At 43.7% G+C, this 26,920-nt stretch overlaps 1 protein-coding gene across 1 annotated transcript in view; it reads right to left on the bottom strand.

Annotated features, from left to right (window-relative positions):
* Positions 1–26,920, bottom strand: part of LOC119511420 (calpain-8-like) — an 81,077-nt gene that overhangs the window by 29,585 nt on the left and 24,572 nt on the right. The window contains 7 exon segments of the mRNA XM_037805795.1: positions 9,506–9,666; positions 10,421–10,495; positions 13,255–13,340; positions 14,892–14,975; positions 15,985–16,153; positions 17,060–17,193; positions 17,825–17,943. Coding sequence (XP_037661723.1) covers positions 9,506–9,666; positions 10,421–10,495; positions 13,255–13,340; positions 14,892–14,975; positions 15,985–16,153; positions 17,060–17,193; positions 17,825–17,943 — 828 coding nt within the window.

Here is a 26,920-nt window from a genome sequence, read left to right as displayed (position 1 = left end):
GGCTGTGTAGGGAGGCTCCCAGTCTGCTGAAATGATGACTGAATGGGGCTTTGTTAATTCACACTGCTCCACCTTCCCAACTCTGGGACAATCAGCTGAGGTTGCAGGGAAGGCTAATGTCCACGCCCAGTTTTGTGGTGTGTGCCTGTTATTTGAAGCGCTTTCGTCACACTGGGTTGTCTGGGGCAGCTCTGGGCTATAGGGCTGGCGATGGGCAGGAGTGTTTCCTGTCCACCAGGATGATGGCTGTGAGCGGACACCCCCCTTTTCTTGGGAAGTTGTGGTGTTTAGTGAAATTTCTCAGCCACTGGATTATTGCCTTTTGTCTCAGAGCTCTCTTAGTTCTGCTCTTGTCTTGACCTGCCCAAGTTGCAAGTCTTGGAAGCTTTCTGTATTGGGCTTCTTAGAGTAATTGTTTTAGAAAAAGAAAAAAGGATTTTAAAAAAAGGGCCCTCCTCAGAGATCTAATGGGCTATTGAAATGCTAAGAGACAAAGCAATTAGGGCCATTAAGGAAAGGTCCACAGGGCAGAGAGATCAGCTTTTCTTCTGGATTTGCATATGAGCCTCAGGGCCTGAGCTCTGCCCTTCCCCTTTCTATGTTCACCAGAACTCCAAAAATCCTCCGCTTTTATTTTGGAGTTTTTCGTGTTGTTTTTTTCTATGCCTGTCTCCTCTCTGCTGGGCTGGCTGCTCTCAGATTCTCTGGTGTCTGGTCTCAGTCTATCTATGGTTGGAATTTGGATCAGTAGAATGAGTTTCCGATAAGGGCTGCCACTGCAGTTCTCCCTTCTCCTTCCCGGAGCTGACAGCCCCTCCTCCCACGGGACTGAGCCTGGCAGGGAGGGGTGCGGGTCCCCTGGCCACAAAAACTTACAGATTTCACTGATCTCAGCAGTTCCACGTTTTCATGAGTGTTGTATGAAGTATGCCCAAAGTCAGATTGCTCTGTGGTGTCCAGTCCACGCAGTTCCTGGCTTTCTACCTACTTTCCTGGAGGAGTAAGCAACTGCGGGAGCGCACGAGTCCCAATTCTGCAGAGCCGTCAACAAGCTGTCAACTCCAAGGAAGATGTCCGACAAACTCCTCGGGAAACGAACCGAGAACTTTGATGAACTCCTCAGGAAACGAACTGGCAACTTTGACGAATTCCTCAGGAAACGAACCGACAACTTTGACGAACTCCTCAGGAAATGAACTGGCAACTTCGACAAGCTCCCCAGGAAATGCTTCACTGAGCAGCTGAAGAAAGATGTCCCATGTATTTTTAAAAAAATTTTATTCTAATACCATACATACAACCTAAAATTTCCTCTTTAACCACATTCAAACATATAATTCAGTGCTGTTAATTAGGTTCACAATGTTGTGCTACTCTCACCATCATCCATTACCAAAACTCTTCCATCATGCCAAATAGCAACTCTGTACATTTTAAGCCTTAACTCCCTATTCTCTATCCCCACCCCACTCTTGGCAATCTACATTCTAGATTTTGTGAGTTTGCTTACTCCATTTCATGTCAGTGAGATCATACAATACTTGTTCTTTAGTGTCTGGCTTATTTCGCTCAACATGATGTCTTCAAGTTCATCCAAGTTGTCACATGTATCAGAACTTCATTCCTTTTTATGGCTGAATAATATTCTATTGTATGTATATACCACATTTTGTTAATCCATTCACTGATTGATGGGCACTTGGGTTGCTTCCATCTTTTGGCAATTGCGAATATTGCCACTATGAACACTGATGTGCAATACCTGTTAGAGTCCCTGCTTTCAATTCTTTTGGGTATATACCTAGTAGTAAGATTGCCAGGTCATATGGTAGTTCTATACTTAGCTTTCTGAGGAACCGCCAAACTGTTTTCCACAGCAGCTGCACCATTTTACATTACCACCAGGAATGAATGAGTGTTTCTACTTTGCGACATCCTCTCCAATACTTGTTATTTCCATTTTTTTAATAGCAGCCATTCTAATAGGTATGAAATAGCATCTCCTTGTGGTTTTGATTTGCATTTCCCTAATGATGTTGAGTAACTTTTCATGTGTTTTTGGCCATCTGTGTAGTTGCTTTGGAGAGATGCTATTCAAGACTTTTGCCCATTTTTTAATTGGGCTGTTTGTCTTTTTGTTGTTGAGTTGGATATTAAGCCCTTACTGGACATGTGGTTTCCAAATATTTTCTCCCATTGAGTATGTTGAAGCACAAAAGTTTTAAATTTTGTTGAGGTTCCATTTTATCTATTTTTTTCCTTTTGTTGTTTGTCCTTTGGGTGTAAAGTCTAAGAAACCATTGCCTAACAAAAGGTTCTAAAGATACTTCCACATGTTTTTTTCTAGGAGTCGTATAGTTCTAGCTCCTATAGTTGGGTCTTTGGTCCATTTTGAGTTGATTATTTGTGTGTGGTATGAGATAGGGTCCACCTTCATTCTTTTGCAAATGAAGATCCAGTTTTCCCAGCATCATTTGTTGAAGAAACTATTATTCCCCAGTTGAGTGGTCTCTGCCCCTTGTCAAAAATCAGTTGGCCATAAAAGTGAAAGTTCATTTCAGAACTCTGAATTACATTCTATTGGTCTATATATCTGTCCTTCTGCCAGTACAATGCTGTTTTGATTACTGTGACTTTGTAATAAGTTTTAAGATCGTGAAGTGTGAGTACTCCAATTTAATTCTTTTTTTTCTTTTCAAGATGGTTTTGGTTATCTGGGGCCCTTTACCCTTCCACACAAATTTGATGATTGGCTTTTCCATTTCTGCAAAGAAAATTGCTGGAATTTTGATTGGGATGGTGTTGAATCTGAAAATCACTTTGGGTAGAACTGACATCTTAACAAGATTGAGTCTTCCAATCCATGAACATAGAATGTCCTTCCACTTATTTAGATCTTTGATTTCTTTTAGCAATGTTTTGAAGTTTTCTGTGTACAAGTCCTTCATATTCTTGGTTAGATTTATTCTTAGATATTTGATTCCTTTAGTTGCTATTGTAAATGGAATTTTTTCTTGATTTCTTCTTCAGAGTCTTCATTGCCAGTATATAGAAACACTTCTGATTTGGGGGTGTTGATCTTGTACACCGCCATTTGCTGAATTCATTTATTAGCTCTAGGAGCTTTGTTGTGGATTTCCCAGGATTGTCTGTATATAAAATCAGGTCTTCTGCAAATAGGGAAAGTTTCACTTCTTCCTTTCCAATTTGGATGTCTTTTATTTCTTTTTCTTGCCTAATTGCTCTGGCTAGAACTTCCAGTACAATATTGAATAACAGTGAAGCCAGAATTAAGTCTTGTTCCAGAACTAGAGGGAAAGATTTCATTCTTTTAATATTGAGAATGATGTTAGCTGTGGGTTTCTCATATATGCCCTTTATTGTGTTGAGGATGTTTGCTTCTATTCCTGGATTTCTTAGTATTTTTATCAAATGTTTTTCTATATCATTTGAGAGGATCATGTGTTTTTTTCCTCCATTCTATTAAAATGAAGAATTGCATAAATTGATTTTCTTATGTTGAACCACCCTGGCATACTTGGGATAAATCACACTTAATGATGGTGTATAATGCTTTAAATGTGCTGTTGGACTTGGTTTACTAGTATTTTGGTGAGGATATTTGCATCTATATTCAAAAAAGATACTGGATTGTAATTTGCTTTTCTTGTAGTACCTTTATGTGCCTTCGATATGAGGGTGTTTGGGGCCTCATAGAATGAGGCCAAATCTTCCATTTTTTGGAAGAGTTTGAGCAGGATTGGTATTAATTCTTCTTAGAATGTTTGGTAAAATTCCCCTGTGAAGCCTTCTGGTCCTGGGCTTTTCTTTGTTGGGAGGTTTTGATTACTGACTCAGTCTCTTTACTAGTTATTGGTTTGTTGAGATCTTCTATTTCTTCTTGTGTCACTATGGATAGTTCGTATGTTTCCAGGAATATGTCCATTTCATCTAGATTATCTAATTTATTGGCATACAATTGTTCATAGTATACTCTTACAGTCCTTTTTATTTCAGTGGGGTCAGTAGTAATGTCCCCTTTTTCATTCTAATTTCAGTCATTTGTGTCCTCTTTTTTCTTCGTCAGTCTAGCTAAAGGTTTGCCAATTTTATTGATCTTTCCAGAGACCCAACTTTTGGGTTTGTTGATTCCCTCTACTGTTTTGTTTTGTTTTTTAATTCTCTATTTCACTCCTCTCCACTCTAATCTTTGTAATTTCCCTCCTTCTGCTTGCTTTGGATTTAGTTGGCTCTTCTTTTTCTAGTTCTTCCACTTCTGAGGTTAGGTACCTAATTTGAAATCTTTTTTCTTTCTTAATTTAAAAATTTAGAGCTACAAATTTATCTCTCAGTGCTGCCTTTCCTGCATCCCATAAGTTTTGGAATGTTGTATTTTCATTTACATTCACATCAAGATATATCCTAATTTCCCCTGTGATTTTCTCTCTAACCCATTGGTTATTTGAGAGTATGTTGTTTAATTTCTGCATATTTGTGTATTTTCCATTTCTCCCTCTGTTATTGATTTATAGCTTCAGTTCATTGTGGTCAGAGAAGATACATTGTATGATTTCAATATTCTTGAATTTATTGAGACTTGTTTTGTGACCTAAGATGTGGTCTATCCTGGAAAATTATCCATGTGCATTCGAGAAGAATGTGTATTCTGTTATTGTTGGGTGATGTATTCTATATATACATAGCTTTTAGGTCTAGATGGTTTAGAGTATCATTCAAGTCTTGTACTTCTTTATTGATCTTCTCTCTAGATGTTCTATCTGTTATTAAAAATGGTGTATTAAAGTCTCCCATTATTAATGCAGAACCATCAATTTCTCCCTTCAAATCTGTCAGTATTTGCTCCATATATTTTGAGCTCTGCTGTTAGGTGCATATATGTCTATAACCGTTACATCTTCTTGTTGAATTGACCCTTTATCAGTATATAAATACCATTTTTGCCCCTCATAACTGTTCCTGACTTAAAGTATATTTTATCTGATATTAGTATAGCTACTCCAGCTCTCTTTTGGTGATTACGTACATGGTATATGTATATATATTTTTTTCCATCCTTTCACTTTCAACATGTGTCTGAATTTAAGGTGAGTCTCTTGTAGACAGCATACAGTTGGATCATACTTTTTTATCCATTCTGCCAATCTCTGCCTTTTGATTGAGAGTTTAATCCATTTACCTTTAAAGTCATGACTAATAATGCAGAACTTACTTCTTCCATTTTGTTATTTAGTCTTTTAAGTCTTATACCTTTTTTTGTTCCTCAATTCTTCTGCTAATGTCTACTTTCACATTAATTTGATTTTTTTGTGTTGTGCCATATTGAGTGCTATCTCATTTCTATCTGGATATATTTTTTAATCTATTTTCCTTGTGGTTACCATGGGGTTAAAATTTAACATCCTAAACATGTAACAATCATATTTGATTTTGATACCAACTTGATTTCAATAACATGCACATACACTGTTCCTACACCCCTCTGTCCTCTCACCTTTTTTTATACTTGTTACCACTTATATCTTCGTACACTATAGTCCAAAATCATTGGTTTATCATTATTTTTATGCATTTGCATTTTAGCACCTATAGGAAGTAAGAAGTGAACTTATATACCAAAAAACACAATACAATAGTACTGGCATTTATAATTACCCAAATGGCTACCTTTACCATTGGTCTTTATTTCTTTATGCCAATTTGAACCAATGCCTAGTGTCCTTTTCTTTTCAGTCTGAATAACTCCCTTGTAGGGCAGGCGAAATAGTGATACACTCTCTCAGCCTTTGTTTATCTGGGAATATCTTACTCTCTCCCTCATTTTTGAAATAAATTCTCACCAGATATAAAATCCTTGGTTGGAAATTGTTGTTCTTTCAGCACATTTAGTATTTCAAGCCACTGCCTTCTTGCCTCCATGGCTTCTAATGATAAATCAGCGCTTTATCTGATTGGGACTCCCTTGTTCATAATACCTTGCCTTTTCTTTTTTTTTCCAGAACTCTCTCCTTGTCCTTTGAATTCTACAGTTTGGTCAGTATGTGATGGGGCATATTTTCCTTCTAGTTTATCCTCTTTGGTGTTCTCTGGGCTTCTTGAATGTGCATATTCATGTCTTTTGAGAAGTTTGGGAAGTTTTCTGTCATTACTTCTTTGAATACTCCTTCTGCCTCTTTCTTTCTTCTCCTTCTGGGTCTCCTATATTGGTGTAAATTGGTATGCCTGAATGTGTCCCAGAGGTGTCTTAGACTACTTGCACTTTTTATAATTCTTTTCTTCTTTCTGTTCCTCAGCCTGGCTTATTTCAATTGTCCTGTCTTCAAGTTCACTCATTCTTTCTTCTGCTGGCTCCAATCTGCTGTTGAAACCCTCCTGGGAATTTTTCATTTCAGTTATTGTGGTCTTCAACTCTGTTTGGTTCCTTTTTAAATTTTCTATCTATTTATTGAGATTTTCATATTGTTCATTCATTGTTTTCCTGATATCTTTTAATTCTTTCTTTGTATTTTCCTTCATCTCCTTGAGCATGTTGAAGATCATTTTTTAAAGTCTTTGTCCTGTAGGTCCACAGATTGGACTTCTTCACTGGTGTTTTCTAGATTTTTATCTTCTTCCTTTGGATGGGCCATCACTTCTGTTTTTTTGTTTTGTTTTGTTTTGTTTTTTGTTTTTATCTTGTAATTTTTGTTACACACTGTACATTTTAACATTTTAAAAGTTAACTCTTGGATTTATTCTCTAAAATGTCTGTTTCTTGAGCTTGTAACCAGCTGGTGATATGACAGAGATTTTCATCAGCCCTCCTATCGGGAAGATCCGCCCAAGGCAAATGCAAAGTGCAGGGTCCTCCCTACCTTTCTGGGCCTGTGTCTTGTCCTGGGCCTTTGCTTGCTGGTGGCTGAGGAGTTCCCCTGTTTACAGGAGCTTGAATGCCCCCCTACTTCCCAGGAGACAGACCTTCTCCCTCTCCAGGGTGTTCCATTGTGGGGCTTAAAGCATATAAGCCTTTGCCCCAGGCTGTCCTCCTCAATTGTTTCTTACTGTTTTTGTGGTCTCAAGCTGCTTTTGCCTGGAGGGCAAATTCGGGGGGGGGGGGCGGGGAGGGAAGGCATTGGGGGAGGAAGGTGGGGGTTCACACTGGATTCCCAAGTCAATCTTTCCCAGCCAGAAACAAGGCCAGGGACCCACAAGGGGTGAGCTGGCCATCTCCAAACTGCCCTGGAGAGGGTATGAGGAAGGGGCCAGAAAGGGTACCAGGAACTTCTTCCACAGCTCCCCAGGGCTGTGCTTTTTGGACCTGCCCAGCAAATGCAGCCCTTCACCTGTGCTCTGCAGCCCTGGGGAAGCACACCAGCTATCAGTCTCCTCCACCGTATTTGTCCAAGGCTGTTTGGAAAATGTCTTACCTCAGAACCAGGCCCCAGCCAGCCAAAGTCACTAATCAAAAGCCATGATCAGTGATTAGCCTGTGCCCCCTCCAGATCTTAGGAAAATGCATTTTTATGTCCTTTTCCAGCACCAGCAAGCTACACCATGGGCCAGACCCCACTGCAGCCTGGCGTGAGAGTGGGGGATGGGCACTGGTAACCTCCATGGGGATAGAGCAATTTACTGGTATTTACTGTTATTTACCTGCCTCTTGCTCCCACTCTTCCCTCTTCCCTGGATGCTGCATAACATTCTACTGTACTCCAGAGATTCGAAATAGTTGATTCAAATGATCCCTGCCTATTTAATAGTTGTTCCAGTGGAGACACTGATTCCTGAAGCTTTCCACTCCACCATTTCCCACAATCCTCTATGGTTTCTTCTTAACAATAAAAATATATATTCAATTCTACCTTCCCAGAGTCTCTCCACTTGCAGATTTTTTATTTAGGGCACATGTGTGTGGATTTTAAAACCAAATATCTGTAGATCCCTGAGGAGACAGAGAAAATTCTGCCAAATTTCTATACTTACATTATTACCAAGGGGCAAGAATAACCTGTCTCTTCCTGAGAGCTGGTTGCAGCACAGCACAGATGGGATAGGGATTTGGGGCATACAGGTATCTTGGGCACCCCCTACAGTTCTAAGCCCCCAAAATGATCCATGTAAATTTCCTATGCATTTTTAAGAGCTTACTAATGGTGAGCATATTTTAATTCCCCTCAAATGCAACCTTACTGCAATCTCTACTCTTTTTTTCTCCTTAATAGAACCAGAGGAAGTGAATAGACCATTAAAGTAATACTTTCCCTTTGTATAGCACCACACAGTTTACAAAGCACTTTCCCACACATTCCATGTTACAATGTTCACTGTGACCCAATTAGATTGGAAAGCGGGCCTTATTACCCCATTTTGAGGATTAGGAAACTGAAGCTCAGAAAAGGAAAGTGATACTCCCAGGGCTCCACAGATGTTAAGCTAAGCAACAGTGACAGGAAAGGAACTTGGCACCTTCTTTTCTGCTCAGCACTCTTGTCTTCTGCTGCCAGAGATGAGAGTTTCGGGTTGGATGCGGGATGAAGGAGGAGAAACCTTGTCAATACTCAAGGATGGTACCCATGTGGATTTTATTACAATGCCACTTCCAGTAACACTGAGTACAGCCCTGGATGAGATCCCTCTGGAGAAAAGAACACTAGTCCCTGCCCCGTGTGCTTACAGTCTAAGTGATTCAACACATCCACGTCAACCTGGGGAGGAAGTGTGGGGGCTAGAGAAGTGAAAAGTGGAGAGAGCTGGTTTTGCTTTCCTTCATTTCTCTTTAGAGATGCAGGGTCGTTTTTCAGTATTTCTTCATCACATGCTGCCTTGGCTGATTCAACCTAGGAGGAGGCTGTATATATGTATATATATATTAGTGATCTTTGGATACTGAAAAGGCTTCCTGCCTTTAACAGGATGCAGGTTCAGGGTTGGCGTGATGGTTTGCACCAGCCCTAGGGAAGCCCGAGAGAGCGGAGTGTGGCCACAGACTCTATGTGCGCCATCTTGTGTCACGCCCCTCTGCCTCGGCCTCAGGTGTGAGAACAAAGCAAAACAGCTGCTCTAAGAGATACAGTCTATCAAAAGAGCAAATGTTATACCTGTGTTCCTCTAGCACCCCATCAGACACTCTGCCCAGAGCTCAGTGAGATGGGTGTCTCCAGCTGCACAGGTTGGGGATGGTAAAAGCCCAAAAGAAGAACGAGAGGCCTTAGAGTAGGGTGGAAAAGCATGGTTAGTACCTTCAGGGGCAGGGGCAGATGTGTGAAGCAGGGACAGTTTGACCACAAAGAAGCTGAGGAATGGCATTACCTGAGATCAGATTCAGAGGAGAGATTGCAGAGCCACTGCCCACCATGGCTGTCCTGGCTTCCAAGCCCAGGGGAGCAGTGCCAGCAAGGAGTGCTCAGAAGCCAGAGAAAAGTCCAAAGGCATTATCCAAAGTTAACATAAAAACACTCAGTTCCCAGACTTGTCAGAAGGAGCAGGGATCAGGTGGCCGTCCCCTCACCTGGGTCATTCTGGCAGCTCCTGGTGGTGGAGCCCCGTGTCCAGCAGCAGTTGAACGAAGCCAAGTTCCACTTGTGCACTTCCTCATTGGACAGAGAATCTGGGGACAGGTTGCAGATCTCCAGTCGAGAAAAATGCCTCAAGAAATCTGAAAAAGACATCCTGGGGATAGAGGAACCAGAGGACTCCCAGTCAAAAGCTAGACTGGATAGTTGATCAAACACATGCCCACTTGGCAGGGGGAGGAGCCGTGTCAGGGACTTGGAGGCCCAGGGCTACCTCTAAACTTTTCTGTAGCCCTCAGGTACAAATATGCAGAGACCACTACCCAAGTTCCTCACCATGATTAACTTTTCAATTCTTATTAGAGAATCCCCCTCACATCGCTAACCAACCATGCAAAGAGTTTGAACCCTAAACTGGAAGAGACCCCATAATGGTCTAGAAGAAGTCCCTGCCTTCAGGTTGCATTAGATCTAAGCCCACAAGAGGTTTCTTCCTATTTAATTCTTAGTGATGCCCATCATAGAGATGCTACGACCTCCTTACAGCCATACTACATTAAGGAAGTCCTTATCTTCCTTAGTCCACCAGTGAAAGGAGTTATCATATGTTGATGATAAGTCAAATCTTAGACTTAGAAGTATTGCTCTTATTTCATTGAAAGATACAGAAACTGAGGATTACAGGCTGAAAGCTAATCCATGTTGAGAGCCCAGATACCTTGGTTTCAAAGCTTTAGACACATGGATGTATAGTAGAATGATACAGAGACAAAAAGGGGGAAAAATGGAAAGCCCTATGGCTGGGAAGTATGTTGCATTACTGAAACACTTAGAGACACATGGCCCCCCTATAAGAAGTGGGAATGGACCTACAACCAATGGGATGGCTCGCCAGCAGGCAACCCTCTCACCAGAATTCTCCATCCTCAGCTTTTTTGTCCAGCTCTTCCTTCTGCCTGGGATCTATATACTTCCACTCTGGTGCACTGGGGGAAAGAACAAAACAAAACAAAGCAGAGGTGGTCATTCCTGCAGGGCTCAGGTGCAACACAAGCTGCTACTGCAGCAAAACTTCCCCCTAAGGGCCAAATAAGGAATACCCAAATATGGCGAGGCCAAAACAAGGACTCCAACATTGTACATTGCACACCAATGTTTGTAGTGGCATAGTTCACAACAGCCAAAGGGTGTAAACAACACAAGGGTCCATCAACAGATGAATGGATAAACAAAATGTGGTACATAGATACAAAGGAGTATTATTTAATCATCAAAAGGAATGAAGTTCTGATACATGTGACACATAGATGAACCCTGAAGACATCATGTTGAGTGAAATAAGCCAGACACAAAAGAACAAATATTGTATGATTCCATTTAATTGAAATCTTTAGAATAGGCAAATTCACAAAGAGAGAGACAGAAGAAGATTCAAGGTTAGCATGGGCTGGGGGAGGGAGGAATGGGGAGTTACAGCTTATTGGGTACAGAGTTCCTGTTTTGGGTGATGGAAAGTTCTGGAACTGGGTAGTGGTGATGGTTACAAATTATTGTGAATGTACTTAATAATACTGAATTGTACACTTAAAAATGGTTAAAATGGTAATTTTTTAATGTATATTTTACCACAATAAAAAAAAAAAAAGGCGAGGCAGAAAGGCAGTACTGATGGCATGTGACGCACACAGCCTGGGGGGGAGCACACAGCCTGGGGCGGGGTGCAGACTGGGGTCATGGGCTCTCTGGGCACTAGAGGAATACTTACACCTATGTGCTCTGATTTTCACTCTCTGGGCAAGTTTTAAATTTCTAATTAAGACTCCCTGGCCCTTGATAATGGGAAGGGGAGAGTGCAAGGCAGGAGACGTTAGAATTCCTGTCACAAGGAAAGGATGTGCACTAGAGTCAATTAGCAGATTGTCATTCTGGCTTATTTATCAGTCTGGGGTGAATAATTGTGAGAGGGTCTGACCATCCCTGGGGACATGGAGAAGGTCCGCTTTCTGAGTCTGCAGGAATGACAGTCAGGCCTCCTGCTAGTGGCCTTTCCACAGCAATACCCACATTCTTTGTTCAAATGCCATCTCCAGCTACCTGGCCTTTATGAAGCTAGACTCTCCTGAAATATGTCTGAAATGTCTAAGTAAGCAGAATCAAGATCCATCTAAACAACAATCCCTTCCCTGAGCAGTTTCAGCACAACCGGGTCACCTCCCTCCCTTGCATGGAAGCTGGGGCACATGCCAGCCCAGCTCCTCCCTGACCACTGGCCTCTAAGTGCCTGGCCGGTCGCACAGAAGAGTCCCTGGGGCCTCTTTAGTTCACTGAAACATTAATTTGGTCAGAACAGAATCTCAGAATGTGCTTGTTGTAAACAAATTTTAAGAGACAAGTTGGAGAACTCTAGATCTGACCTAAATCTCCCAGTTGGTTTCAAAAAATAAAAAATGAAAACGTAGATAGGCATTGGGCTGAGCTCAGGGATGTTACCCTAGAGACACCCCCAAATCCCTACCAAGAGCCAGAATATAAACGTCTCAGGCTAGGCCACACCAGTCACCCCCTCCCACCCTTGGACATCTCCCAGCCTGTTAGAGACTGGGTGACATCGGGAAAAGGAGATAAAATCGAACAAGCCCTGTTGGCAGCTTGGTCAACAGCTACTGGTTAAAATGGACAAAACTTGGGGTTTCAATTTCATTCAGCCTTGTCATCCTTTTTGGGTAGTTGGCAGAATGGAGGTTTGGGCTTTGTTCGATGTTAGGCTGTGGATTGGAAAATCTTTAATGCAGGAGGCCAATCCATGGCCCTAGGGACACGCATTTCTCCATGACACAAACCTGGGGGGGGAAATACTGCAGTTGTAAGTAATAAATTGCTGGGATTACAGTAAAGTTCCCTTCAAAAGCCCTAAGCGGCATTGCAGAGAAAGGAGAGCCATCAGGGGACACGCTCGAGGTCTAAGGGCGTGTGGGAGAGGGACTGTTATTCTGACCACTGTCAACTCGGGTGGCTTGTTGTCAACGATACTGGTGAATTCCAATCCCGTCCCCAGCTCCAATCTGCCTCCCGAGCTTTCTCCATGCTTCCCCATCCTCCCGCCCCAGGGGGCCCTGGACCTCCCTGCCCATGACATGGCGGGAGGCCCGGCTGCCCAGGCGTCAGCTCTGCCTACCTTTCTCTCCCACAGTGGGGAGGCCTGGCCAAGGAGAACCTCTCAGTCATTAATAATTTTGTCATGAAAGATCAAAATTTGCCCCCGGTAAAGAGCTCACCGAGTGAGCTCCACTCCCATTCATCAAGCCCACTGCAGCTGCTGGCTCCTAGGATCGAGTTCCGTTTTCTAAGTGTCGTTTCCTCCTGGTGCTGAGGAGTCTGGCCTTCAGTAGAGTGACCAGTGTTTGTGGACTGTAAAGAATCGGGTCGCGAGTGACTGATTTGACCTTTGGAGCACCGCGGTGTGGGGGAAGGAAACAGGCAAGCCCTTCAGAGCGGAGCAAAATTTGACTGAGCTGCCAAACTTTCAAATGCCGAAGCAGAAATCCAGAATCAAGGACTACAGCTAAGTGGTTTTTGTTTGGCTTTTCCCAGCCTGGAACCATTTAATACTCTTTTCTGAATAGACTGTGTAATGTGTGGACCGTAAGTGCTGCTGAATTCACTGTCATGTCAGTCTCATTGCATTTTTACATGATGTCTTTCCCAGGAGAGAGGCGAGGATGGGGAAAGGAAGGAGAGAACCTACTCATCGCTCCAGGCTCCTGTCCACTCCACTTCACCCCACGGATTCCTGAGTCTGATCAGCTCCTCTGGACGGCCACGGAAGTCCACCTGCAAGTTAAACACACACACACACACACACACACACAAAAGCAAATCAGACACTCGGTTACCGTACTCTGCTGTCCTGCATTTACGTCTGTACCAGAGAGGATCTGCATTAAATTTTTCAAATGTTTCTAAGCAACTATGCTTTTATTTTCTCTTCAGGCATGTTTTCAGGCCTTTTCCAGGAACTCAATTTATCATAGTTTGGTTGAATGAATGAAGAGCAGGTCTAGCACAAAAACAAGTTTATAACTGCTTTAACTTAGATTTTATAGTTGACTAAGATTGACTCAGTTCTTAATATATGGGACTTAATGATAATAAATATCTTCCAAATAAACACTAATGGCACAGCAGCTAGCACTTACTGAGTACATATTGTGGGCGAGGCACTATGCTAATCATCTCAAATGCATTATTGCCTCATTTAAACTTCACATCAATTCTGTAAGACAGGCCCTGTTATAATCTTCATTTTAAGGCTCAAAAACTGAGACTTGAAGTTAAGTGATGCAAGATTACCTAGTTAGCAAGCGAGAAATGTGGGATGGGAACCCAGCCAGACTGTTTCCAAAGCCCATACTCATAAGTCTACACATGCTGCCTTTCCCTACTATATAACATATGCTCCCTATGAGCCCCACACCCCCTGCACGCATGCTTGCATTTTCATACACACACTCACAAACACAATAAACTATTAGGTCTTCTGTGTCTTATTTCCTTTGTAGCTTCCATCATGTGCTAAATTCATATTTGTGGAATTGACTTGATTAAAAAGCATATTCATGAAACACAAACACAAATAATGAGCATTTGTGCTGTTTTCAAAACTAACAAGAGGTGAATCACCCATTACATTTCCCTTTTTGCCTTGGCCATCAGGAAACTCAAAGCAAAATTCATTTCTTGGCTGTAGCACTATTTAATCTAGATTGTCTGTTGTATTTTACCTTAATTGTAGTATGGTTTTATTGTGTCTATATGTTTTATTATAAACCACCTGAAATTCTTTTTGGAAATAGGCACAATATAATATATAAACGTAATGGAAAAGATAGCCCATGCTTTCTCCTTGGATGGGAGAGTAAGGAATATCTGAATTCCTTCCCATTGTTATACCCCACCCTAAAAGTTAGTACAGTTATTACTATCTTTTTCCCTTTTAGGATATTATGGGTTTCTACTGCTTTACCTACACAAACATACTTCTTGAAATGTATGCAGAAGCTATTGGCAATCTCTTCAACTTTCTTCCAGAAACTTCTTCCTCTTCCTGGCCACACCTCAGAGGAGAGAGTCTGCACTCGATGAAGGCCCATGAAGCTATAGCTGTGGTCCATCCATGTAAGCATCAGAAAGGGCCTTGTAGTGAGCAAGAGCTGACCACAGATCTGCAGCACCAGGGCTCTGTACGGCTGAGGCTGCACCCGGAGGAGGGCAGGGCGGCTGAACGGCCAGAGCTGAACCTCTTAGTCCATGACCACCTCACTCTTTCTCGTGGACTTATGCTACTATCATGACACATTACTTTACCCCACCACCTAATTTTACCTCTTCAACTCCAATGACAGAATACGCGTGACCCTTAACCAGCTTCAGACTGGTGGCGGCTCCCGCTTCAGCTGCTCTGGAGACCTGGGTTGAGAATAAAGTCCCCTCAGGTGCCTCGCACTGACCTCGTTGGGTCCTGCCCTACTATACTTTCCTAGGATATTCTAAGCCACCACAGGGGCAGGACCCAGTGAGGGATTAGGGGTGCAGGGGTGGCAACAAATCTCAGGGAAATAGAGCCGACTCCATTCGACCCTTCTTTAATTAGGCCTGTAGTTGTGGGCAGGGAGCTGAGTTGCTGCCAAGCCTGGAATATGACTTACCAGGTTTTAAAATGCCACCAGGAAATTTGGAAGTCATTTATTCTCTGAGAGTGACCCCAGGCTGCCTGAAGAAGGCTGATTATCTATGATGACTTGTCTAGACACGTCCTGGCTCTCCAATGTTTTCACCGAGAGGTCCTCCCAGTAGCCCTTCCTCTTTCACCCAGCCCCTCCCTATGCCCCACATCATCTCTCCATCACAAACACACGTATCCTGCAGGGATTTTTATAGAGAGGAGAAAGGGAGAATATACTACTTTGTTGTACTCATGTCTGAGATCGCAGGTAAGGGTAAGAGAAGAAGAGAGGGAGAGCCGCAGGGAGGACAGAGCAGACCCTCCAGGCTCTGGACCCCACACCACCCTGGGACTCATCCAGCTGACCCCTGACAGGCCATAGCTTCTGGGTTCAGAACAACCTCCCTCTTCTTCAGGAATCTCAAAGGCCATCAAATATTGGCAAGTATCATATTTGTTTTTCAAAATCCCAAGATCGCTTAGCAAAAGAGGGTGTAGCCAAGGTAGAGGCTGGGATCCAGGGATCAAGAGCTTTGTTCTTTGGGCAATACTGGCAGAACTAAAAAGGGCTATGACAGCTGGGGGGAACTGGGGCTGCTCAGATGAGGTTAACCCCAGTTCTCACCCACCAATTAGGTCTTAACCAGCTCCTAAGTGCTGGGGACCCATATGTCACCAGACTTGCCCAGTAACTCCCAGAACCTTCTCAGGCCTCTCTCCAGACCAGTCCCTTTCCTTCTGCACGTGGCTCACATCGATGGAGCATCCCAGCAGAGACCCCGCGCGGAAAGACTTCCGGATGATCTGGTACAGACAGGCTGGTGGATTCTCCAGGTCATAAAACTCAGAGATGCCACCTGTGAAGTCTTCAAAACCCTCCACTGTGGACCCTCCAGCGAGTGCCTCATAGGAACCACTGAGCCTGTTGGAAAAGAAAGAAAACATGCACCATCCACCGACATTCACAACCCCAGTGAGGCACCATAAGGATAAGGGGAAAGTGCAGTGCTCCGGACATGTCCCTGGACTAGAGGGAAAGGAGAACCCTTTTCCAATTTTCCCTGTGGGCCAGGAAGGTGCTCAGGCCACTGTTGCACGTGGCCAGCTCAGCACTGTACCAGGAACAAACCTCAGACAACCTCTCTCCAAGCCACCCACTCCTTTAAAGAGCAAAGGACAACTCTTCCAGAACTGACCCAGGATTCTTGTGTTTCTGGGGGTTGGGAGCATGGGTAGGGATAAAGAGGAGCCTTTCTCAAGGTACCCACCTGGGGCTTGCTTTGGGAATAGGGCTAGAAAGGGATGGATAAAAGAGTACTAATAAATGAGAAGGGGAAAAGCTCCTGAAGAAAGGGTGGAAATTTTGTTCGGTTTGGTATCTTTGAGGGATTGCTGGCCAGCAAGAAGATACCAACCCTCAGGAGGAAGCAAGCCTTCTGGACTCTGAAACCATGCACCAATAAATTCCCATCATTAAGCCAACCTAGTTAGCAGCTGGGAAACTAATATAGAATCCAAGTACATTTGTTTTATGGTTGTTCATCATTCTTCTAAAACTTGACGCTGACTGACAAACTTAGCTTGGGGTTTGAAAGAGGACAAAGCTAAAGCACAGAGAGGCTCACATGGGACAGAGCTGAGATTTTTAACTCCTGGCCCAAATTTCTGTTTCTTTTAGTTACTGAGGGATACTTTCTCTCAGCACATGGGGGTCCCAGGTTCCAGGAAAGGCTTGGGCATGACATGCTAAGTATGGGGCATGGGGAGGGGAATGAGATACTTCCGGGAGACTCTGGGGTCTTCTGAGCTCATAACGACCCCCACTTACTTGGCGTAGGCTTTCTCCAGCAGTGCACTCCAGAATTCATTGCCTTTTTCAGAGTGTAGAAAAAGCAGCTTCCCATTCTTGGTGGGCAGTCTGTCATCAATGACCACCTCCACCCACTCTCCATACTTCCAGAACTGAGGGCAGGAAAAAACACAGCGGCTGCTCATGGGAACAAGATGCTAGGACACAGTGAGTCTCTTCAAGGGACCTCATAAGGGGACTTTGTGGTTATCCATGTTGACGTCTGGGACTTTCCGTGAATTCCAAGCTTCTTAAGAACAGGATCTGTGTCTCACTCATCCAGGCACGTGGGAAATGCCAAATAAGGAAGGAAACATCTAGTCTAGTTTCTGAGTTTGTGGATAAGAAAACTTGCCCAGCCTCACACAGAAGCAGCAGTGTAGTGACTTGGACCCAAAACTCTAATCCTCAGATAAAAGTGTCTTTCTCATGGCCATGTGGCCTGGAGGTAGATGGAGAGCAGGTGGGTGTGTAGATGATTAGATGGATACATTAAAGCAGGGGTTCAGTGGTTCTCAAAGTTAAGTGTGCATCAGAATCACCTGGATGGGTTGTTAAACCATAGCTTTACTGGGCCCCACCATTAAATTTTTTATCTCAGTAGGTCTCTGATGGGACCTGAGAATTTGCATTTTTAACAATTTCCAGGTGACACTGATGCTGCCAGTCTAGGGACTAAATTTTGAGAACTGCAGCTTTAAAGTTTACCAAGTAGTGTCAAGGGCCACGAGCAAGGCACAATACCTGAAAATGAAAGATCCCAGCATAGTTCTTCTGGAAGCTCTGGTCCTTGGGAACCACCCGGTAAAGCAGCTCTTCATTCAAGGTGAGGGAGGCGATGGCCGCCAGAAGCCAGCAGTCACCTGCATGGTGTCGTGGAAGACACACACTGGTCAGGCAGGCCTGCACGCTCTCTGCTTTATCTGGCCCTCATTGTCCCATTGAGTCCAGAGTCTATGTCACACCATCCCTTCTAAGTCAGGCAGTCACATTCAGTCCCTTTGGTCCAAAATGCATGTGCAGCAATTAGCTCCTAAGGCCTCTCTGGGAGTTGTTTATTCAGGATAGGAAATTCTCTGCTCCTCCCTATTGCCCGTCCACATTCTGGCCACATCACATCCTCTAGGCCTTCAACCAGTGGCGAAGGAAATGGGAAAAAAAGCAAAAGAGAAAAAATCAGTCCATTTGACTCCCTAGTCTCAGTTCTGTTAAAGTATTTGGTTGTGGAAAACATTGGAGCTACTTGGCCATCACAGGATGTGTGTAAATGAGTAAGTTGTGTGTGTGTGCATGTATGTGTGTACACGTGTGTGTGTGTGTGTTCCTTGCCCCCAGTGATCTCGGACAACGGAGAGTTGGTTCTATTAAGTTTCAGGGTTTACCATGACAACCTTGATATCTCATTGCTTATAACCGTTTTTGAGCTATTGATTAGCATTAAATCTCTATAATTTGGGGCAGAAGAAATAAAAGTCAAGAGAGGTTAAGAATCCTAGGGTTGGGTGTTGGCCACTGTGGAGATTCAAATAAATACAGAAGAAAACAGAAAAATCATTTCTGTGAGAGTCAGGACCTCCCAGACCATGCCAATGTGTGGGACTTCCTTGGAAGATGTCATTGTCCCTTTAGATGACCACTTCAAAAGATTAAGCATAAATCCTGTTATAGTTTTCTTAGCTGCCGAAGCAAACACCTTCAATGGTTTCGCTTAAACAATGGGAATTTATTTTCTCATGGTTTTGAGGCCAAGAGAAAGTCCATATCAAGGTATCATCAACTTAATGCTTTCTTCCCAAAGACTGGCATTCTGGGGCTGGCAATAATCCTTGGTCCTGGGCTCTGCTGTCACATGGAAATGCACATGGTGGCTGCTTTAGTTTCCTAGGCTGCCCAAGCAAATACCATGAAATGGGCTGGGCAGCACTCTTCTTGAATAACTTGGCAGAAGGCCCACCATCTCCAAGCACCAGGACAGAATCACCCTTTTAACACACAGCATCTCCCACAGGGAGTTGCCAAGTTCTCTGCCATTTTAAAACAAGGATCACCTTCCTCCAGTTTCCAGTGACACATTCATCATTTCCTTTTAAGGCCTCATCAGAAATACCTTTAGCATCCATATTTCTATGAACAGTCTCTTCAAAGCAATCTAGGCCTTTTCTATCAAGCACCTCACAATTCTTCCAGCCTCTACCCATTACCCAATTCCAAAGCTGTTTCCACATTTTTGGTATTTTCAATAGCAGCACCCAGCTCTCCTGGTACTAAAATCTGTTTTAGTTTCCTAGGCTGCTCAAGCAAACACCATGAAATGGTTCAGCTTAAACAATGGGAATTTATTCACTCACAGTTTGAGTCCAGGAAAATGCCCAAATCAAGGCACGATCAAGGCAATGCTTTCTCCTTGAAGACTGTGGTGTTCTGAGGCTGGCTGCCAGTGATCCTTGATTCCTCGGTCACATGGCAAAGCATGTGGTGGTGTTTCCTGGTCTCTTCCTTCTCTTCTGGGTTCTGTTTCAGCTTCCTGCTTCCTGTGGCTTTCTCTCTTCCTATGTCTGAATTTCATTCCACTTATATAGGCCTCCAGTAATAGGATTAAGACCCATTCTGATTGAAGTGGGTCACATCTTACTGAAGTAGCCTCATTAAAAGGTCCTCTTTACAATCAGTACACACCCACAAGAATGGATTAAATTTAAGAACATGTTTTTCTGGGGTATATACAGCTTCAAACCACCATAGCAGCCTTTCCTGGCCTCTCCCCTCCACTGATGTTCAGCTCCTTGCTTCCTGTGGCTTTCTCTCCTCTGTCTGAATTTCATTCTGCTTATATAGGACTCCAGTAATAGGATTAAGACCCATCCTTACTGAGGTGGGTCCACCTTAACTGATGCAACCTCCTCAAAAGGTCCTACTTACAATGGGTTCACACCCACAGGAATGGATTAAGTTCAAGAATATGTTTTTCTGGAGCACATACAGCTCCAAACCACCACAATTCTCAAACATCCCTTGCTTCCCTTAACACCCTGTGATGGATCCAGCATCTGGGAATTGACGTAAGCTTTTCTTACATATATTTATATGCTTATTCTACACCTGCCTTTGAGGTCTGAATATGTCCATGTGCTTCTCATTGAGTGAAAGAATATTTCATCTTACTGGCCCAATAGCTACCTCTTCCCAGCTTCACTGTAGAGTCCTAGCACTAGGAATCTAGGATTTGGTGAACAAGCCCCTGTTTCTATGATTCATTCCATTCAAATGGCTCCAAAATCGTACCTGTGCATCTTAGTCTTCGTCTTTTTCATATGAAAAATCGGAATCTTTTCAGTGTATTTTCAGATGGAAGCTCCTTCAACTTATTAGACACCTAGCTGAGGACCTTGTCTAACTATGTTTTGCTTTTACCACCGTGGCCAAAGTTGCATACATATCCCAGACGTGAACTCACCACAGTTTTCTCAGACTTGTGTTGCCTAAGCAAGCAGTAAGTAAACTGTGACCTAGTAGTAACCCACATCTTGGGAGACTATTGCTCAGAATGACTCCATCACCAATGGAGTCATCCCAGAAAGCCCTTTGCTCTATTCGCCCTTATCTTTCTCCACAAAGAAGCTCGTGATTTGGTTCCAAATTAATTCCTTTCCCCCCTTCTTTCCTCAATCTCATTTTCTCCCTCTCCCCTACCATATTTCCCTCCCTCTCTCTCTCTCTCCCTCTCTCTCTCTCTCTCTCTCTCTCTCTCTCTCTCTCTCTCTCTCTCTCTCTTTCTCACCCACCCACACACACACATAAACACAGATACAAATTCTTTACTTTTTGAAGACGCAAACCTGATTCTCACCTCCCTTTCTCATCCACTTCAGCAAGAAACACCATCCTCAACATAGCAACAGTGCTCCAAGGTGAGACTAGACCTGGTAACCGAGGGAAGCAGAGTTGGTATGGACAGGCCGGCGTTATGTTGCTTCCCACCAGAGAGGACTCTAGAATCTCATTAAAAGGCAACTTCCAAAGAGTGAATAAAACAACACTGATTTTCCTCCTTCCACCCAGCTCCTTTCATTCCACTTTTCTTCCTATTAACACCTGTGACCATGTTAGTCCTCCACTCAAAAGCTTTCAACTCTTCTCCACTGCTTAAGTACAAATAAAGTCTTCCAACAGGGCCTCGAGACCCTTCACAGTGTGACTCCAACCCACCTCTCCAGTCTTTTGCCATTACACTCCCCAACATGAATCGAAAACTCTGTTCCGGTTTGCTAATGCTGCCATTTGCAAAAACATCAGAGATGGATTGACTTTTACAAAGGGGGTTTATTTGGTTACAAAGTTACAGTCTTAAGGCCATAAAGTGTCCAAGGTGAGGCATCAACAAAGGGTACCTTCACTGGAGAAAGGCCATTGGCATCTGGGAAACCTCTGTAAGCTCAGAAGGCACATGGCTGGCATCTGCTGATCCTGGATTGTGTTCCAACTTCTCTCTCATCTTCTGTTAATTCTTCAATATGTTGCTCTTGGGGCATTTTGTCCTCTCTTAGCTTCTCCGGAGCAAAAGTCTGCTTTCAATGGCCATCTTCAAAATGTCTCTCTAAGTTGCAGCTCCTCCAGAATGTCACTCTGAGTTGCTCTGCGTCTGGGCCTGGGTGGCTCTTTTTAAAGTACTCCAGTGATCCAATAAAGACCCACCCTAAAAGGACACCAGAAATAGATTGGCTTTTATAACGGGGGTTTATTTGGTTACACAGTTACAGTCTTAAGGCCATAAAGTGTCCAAGGTAACACATCAGCATTTGGGTACCTTCACTGGTGTATGGCCAATGGTGTCCGGAAAACCTCTGTTAGCTGGGAAGGCACATGGCTAACATCTGCTCCAAAGCTCTGGTTTCAAAATGGCTTTTTCCCAGGACGTTCCTCTCTAGGCTACAGTTACTCAAAAATGTCACTCTTAGTTGCACTTGGGGTATTGGTCCTCTCTTAGCTTCTCCGGAGCAAGAGTCTACTTTCAACAGCCGCCTTCAAACTGTCTCTCATCTGCAGCTCCTGTGCTTTCTTCAAAGTGTCCCTCTTGGCTGTAGCTCCTCTTCAAAATGTCACTCACAGCTGCACTGAGTTCCTTCTGTTTGTCAGCCCATTTATATGGCTCCACTGATCAAGACCCACCCTGAATGGGTGGGGCCATGCCTCCATGGAAATATCTTATCAGACTTATCACCTACAGTTGGGTGGGGCACATTTCCATGCAAACAACCTAATCCAAACGTTCCAACTTAATCCCTACTAATATGTCTGCCCCACAGGATTACATCAAAGAATATGGCTTTTTTCTGGGGGACATAATACATTCAAACCGGCACACTTATTATCCATGTCTTTTTCATGTTTATCCTTTTATTCATTTGTTCCCTCTGCTTGCAAAGTCCTTGCTTCATCCTCACCTGCTGAATCTTACCACTTCTCCATGAAGCCTTCCCTGAGGCTCTCTCCTTCCAGCCAGAAGTCACCCCTTTTTCTTTGTGTTTCCTGAAGACCTTGTTGATACTTCTCTCGTGCACTTATCACAAGCTGCCTCAGATCATAGCTATCACCCAGATTAGACTCAAAATTCCATTCACGCATCAACTACTTGGTGGGGCTTTTCTTTCTCCTCTGCCTGACATACACCACCACCCCAGGCACTCCCTCCTCATAGCACCACAGACTTTCCTAGACCACTTGATTGTAACTCTTTGTATGTCTCCCCCGGTGCTCTCTGATCTGCAGAGCAGGGATGTTGCTTAATTCACCTTTGTGGCTGACACATAGTCAGGGCTTAACAAATAAATAAGACACCAAATGAGTCAATGAATCTAATTTTGTTCTTCTGCAAATATCCAACAGCACCTAGCACATGTTCACACTTCAATCTCCCAGGTCTTTGGAGAAGTGGGGTCCAACAGGGATATGCACTTGAACCAGGAAGGTTCCACCTCCACCAACATCAGGGTCCTTTGCCATTCAAAGCTCTCAGGCAGATGGGGTGCCAGGCCTCTGGGGAGTGGACAGGGTGGCTGCTTTGCAAACATCTCCAAGGTAAGTGGCTTCTGAAAGAGATCAGTGCAGCCAAATGCCCTCTTTGCTGGGCGTGGCCCTGGTTCCCCTCAGATGCAGACCAAGTTAACGAGATATAGGAGGAGCCCAGGGCAGGGGTAACCATCATTCAGGAGCAAAACAGGGAATGAAATGCAAGATCCTGGCTTCAAGCCTGGGCTGCTTCCAACAGATCTCAGGACTGGGGTCCTGGCTCCCAGTCTCAGAGCACTTCCTAGACATTACGAGTCAATGCACGTCAACAAATGCTCCTCAGTTGCTGACATCAAATGAGGCTGCCCAGCTGGAGAAGAGTTTAATTTTCCCTTCATCTGACTCACTCCTGACATTTCACAGGATCTACCTGGCTCCTGCAGCAAGCACAAAAGCTCTGAGGAGATGCAGGGGGTATGTGTACTTTTGGATCCTCTCCAATTACGATATAAGGTGGGAATGGATAGTAATCACAAGGAGGCTTTTTCCAACAAACATACCCAAATGGGTGTTTTCCCTTTCAAAGTGTCCTCGTGGGAGGATGGACATTTACTCTCTTGTTCAAAACATTTCAGGAACTTGTCTTTGGGGCTTGCCTCGAAGCCTGTGGCACATTATTTGGCTATTCTCCTTGAGGACAAAGCTTTGATCTTAGCATAGTTTCAATTTCCAAAATAAGCCAAAGGCTTTTGGATCCAAGTTTTGTGAATAAGGTGGGTGAAAAAGCTGGGAAAATATTTTGATAGACAAGCCCCTCTCCCCAGTCACCTTCCAGCTAGGGGTGGTCATGGACTAAGTTCTCACTTCCAAGGTTTAAGCAGAGGTCTGATCAGTAGGACTTCAGGGAAACCTTTTGATTTCCTGATAAAATGGGGCAACCTTGGCTAGCAGAATCTTTTCTGCCCTTTGCCCTTCCCCCTTCTATCAACCTAGAAAGTCCACTTCCTGCCCGGAGGTGCAGATGTCATCTTGCAATCCCAAGGTGGTAAGCATGGGGTGAAAGGCAAACACTCAGATGAGTGTAGCAGAAAGACAGTGTGAGTGTGGGTCTCTGAGGACATTACTGAAAGCTGCACTAGCCCTGAACAACCAATGCCCAGACTTCTTACCATAAAAGAAAAAGTAGCGCCCTAGTTGTTTAAGCCACAACTGTTGGGTTTTCTGTTACTTGTAGCCAAATATTTTCCTGATACAATGACGATGGAATGGTTTGTTATGTCCCATAAATTGGCTCTGAAAAAAAAATTCCACAAAAGGAATTTCAAAAAAGAATAGTAATAGGAGTACAGCTGAAATACAAACATTGCCTCTCACGCCTTGGGTTGAATAAGTTCTGGTGAGTCTGGAAGACCCCGATGGGACTGCCTGTGTCTGATCTCCACAGAGGGGTCCCAGCATTTGCATTTGGACCTTCATGGGCTGAGAGAGGGAGGCTGCCTGAAAAACCTCCCTCCCCTGACCACAGCTCCCAGTAAGGATGATATACTTCCAAGTACAGGAAGGATACTCTTCTGAGGGCCATGTTGAAGAGTTACTCTGAGCCTAGAAGGGGTGTGTGTTCGCGTGACAGAGAGAGTGAGAGAAAGGGAGAGAGAGATGGAGGTGGGGGGAAACAGGAGACCTACCCAGTTGTGACATTTGTTAAAAAGGATTTATTGAAAAAAAAAGGGTCAACAGTTTCTCAGGGGGAGGGAAACTGGTTGTTAACAACTCAGGGTTTCATGAAGAAGACGACCAGGAACAAGAAGGTCCTATCCAAGGTTGGAGTGGGGGTGGGTATGGGTATTTCCTTTTTAAGAAGTGAACCCAAGGAAAAAGCAAGAGAAAAAAGAGACTTCTAGAACCTTTTCCAGGTTGATTACCATGAAGGGATACAACACCTTTAGCATAAAAAGATTAGAATCTCTTCCACCACTTACTAGCTGTGTAAACTTGGGAAAGGTATATTGCTTCTCTGAGCCTTGGTTTCCTAATCTACATAATAGGAGTAATAATTATACCTACTATAATAGGTACTGTGAGATCAAATAAGATCAGTAACAACTGGAACACAGTAGGTGTTCATTAAATTATAGTAAAGAAAGTGAAGAAGGCCTATCAAAGAGGAATGATTAATCAGCTGTGTCAAATACTGCACATAGATCAGAGAAGATGAGAATTGCAAACTGACCACGGGGTTGAGTAATGTGAAGGTCATTAGTGACTACAGCAGAGATATTTACTGTTTACCATAAGTCCAAGTCCTCCCTCATGTTTACCAGCCCCCTTGCTACTAAAAGGGGCTTTGTGATTAGTTCTGGCCTATGGGCAGTGAGTGTCATTTCTGGGCCAAAGCATCTAGGAGCCAACACACAACCCAGTTCTGTCTCTTGCCCTGCTGCAATAACCTGGAAGTTCTATCTTCTATACGGTATAGCTACAAGATGCAAGCAGCGTGGGTCCCTGAGGCAACACTTAGAAGACAGCTGCCCTGGTGTGCCAGTTTGAATGTATTATGTCCCCCAAAATGCCATTATCTTTGATGTAATCTTGTGTGGGCAGATTTATCAGTGTTGATTAGATTGTAATTCTTTGAGTGTTTCCATGGAGATGCGCCTCACCCAACTGTGAGTGATGACTCTGATTGGATAATTTCCATGGAGGTGTTAGCACACCCTTTCAGGGTAGGTTTAAATTAAATCACTGGAGCCATATAAATGAGCTGACAAACAGAAGGAACTCAGTGCAGCTGAGAGTGACATCTTGAATAGGAGCTATAGCCAAGAGGGACACTTTGAAGATTGCACAGAAGCTGAGAGAGGAGCTGCGGATGAGAGACAGTTTGAAGACAGCCGTTGAAAGCAGACTCTTGCTCCGGAGACGCTAAGAGAGGACAAACACCCCAAGAGCAACTGAGAGTGACATTTTTGAGGAACTGCAGCCTAGGGAGGAACATCCTGGGAGAAAGCCATTTTGAACCCAGGACTTTGGAGCAGACGCCAGCCACGTGCCTTCCCAGCTAACAGAGGTTTTCCAGACACCATTGGCCATCCTCCAGTGAAGGTACCCAATTGTTGATGTGTTACCTTGGACACTTTATGGCCTTAAAACTGTAACTTTGTAACCAAATAAATCCCCTTTGTAAAAGCCAATCCATTTCTGGTGTTTTGCATCCCAGCAGCATTAGCAAACTAGAACACCTGGAGAGCAGCAAGACTCATAGCAAACCTTGTATGAGCAAGAAATAAACCTTTTGGTTATGACACTAAAAAATAAATTATAGTTGCCATCCTTTCTCCTCATCGGGATAACGATGGTGCTACATTGGGGCTACTCATGGACTCTTGAGATTGAGCAGGATTTGCACCAACCAGGGAGCGAATGACCTCATGGGAAGAGCTAAGCTTTGTTCTTCCTACTCCTAATTCAGGTAATATATGTAATGCGTTTCATATTTATTAAAATAATAAACTGATATTTTTCTTTTCTTTTCTATCTTCTGGCAGCCCAAGGGCTTCCTTGGCTTGTGGTAACATAACTTCATTTCTGCCTCTGTCTTTATGTGGTTTCTTCCCTCTGCATCTGGGTGTCTGTATTTGTGTCCAAATTTCTCTCTTCTTACAAAGGCCCACCCTTATCTAGTTTGACCTCATCTTAGCTAAATTACATCTACAAAGGCCCTATTTCCAAATAAAGTTAAATTCACAGGTACCAGAGGTTAGGATTTGGACATATTTTGGGGGGGTGGGGAAGGTGGAGCACAATTCAACTCACAACACACTGCGATAGCCACTC

Source organism: Choloepus didactylus, chromosome 2 (genome assembly GCF_015220235.1).
Source record: "Choloepus didactylus isolate mChoDid1 chromosome 2, mChoDid1.pri, whole genome shotgun sequence".
Taxonomy (NCBI): Eukaryota; Metazoa; Chordata; class Mammalia; order Pilosa; family Megalonychidae; genus Choloepus; species Choloepus didactylus.
Note: the sequence above shows the minus strand (reverse complement) of the source record. Positions and strands in the feature narration are given on the sequence as shown.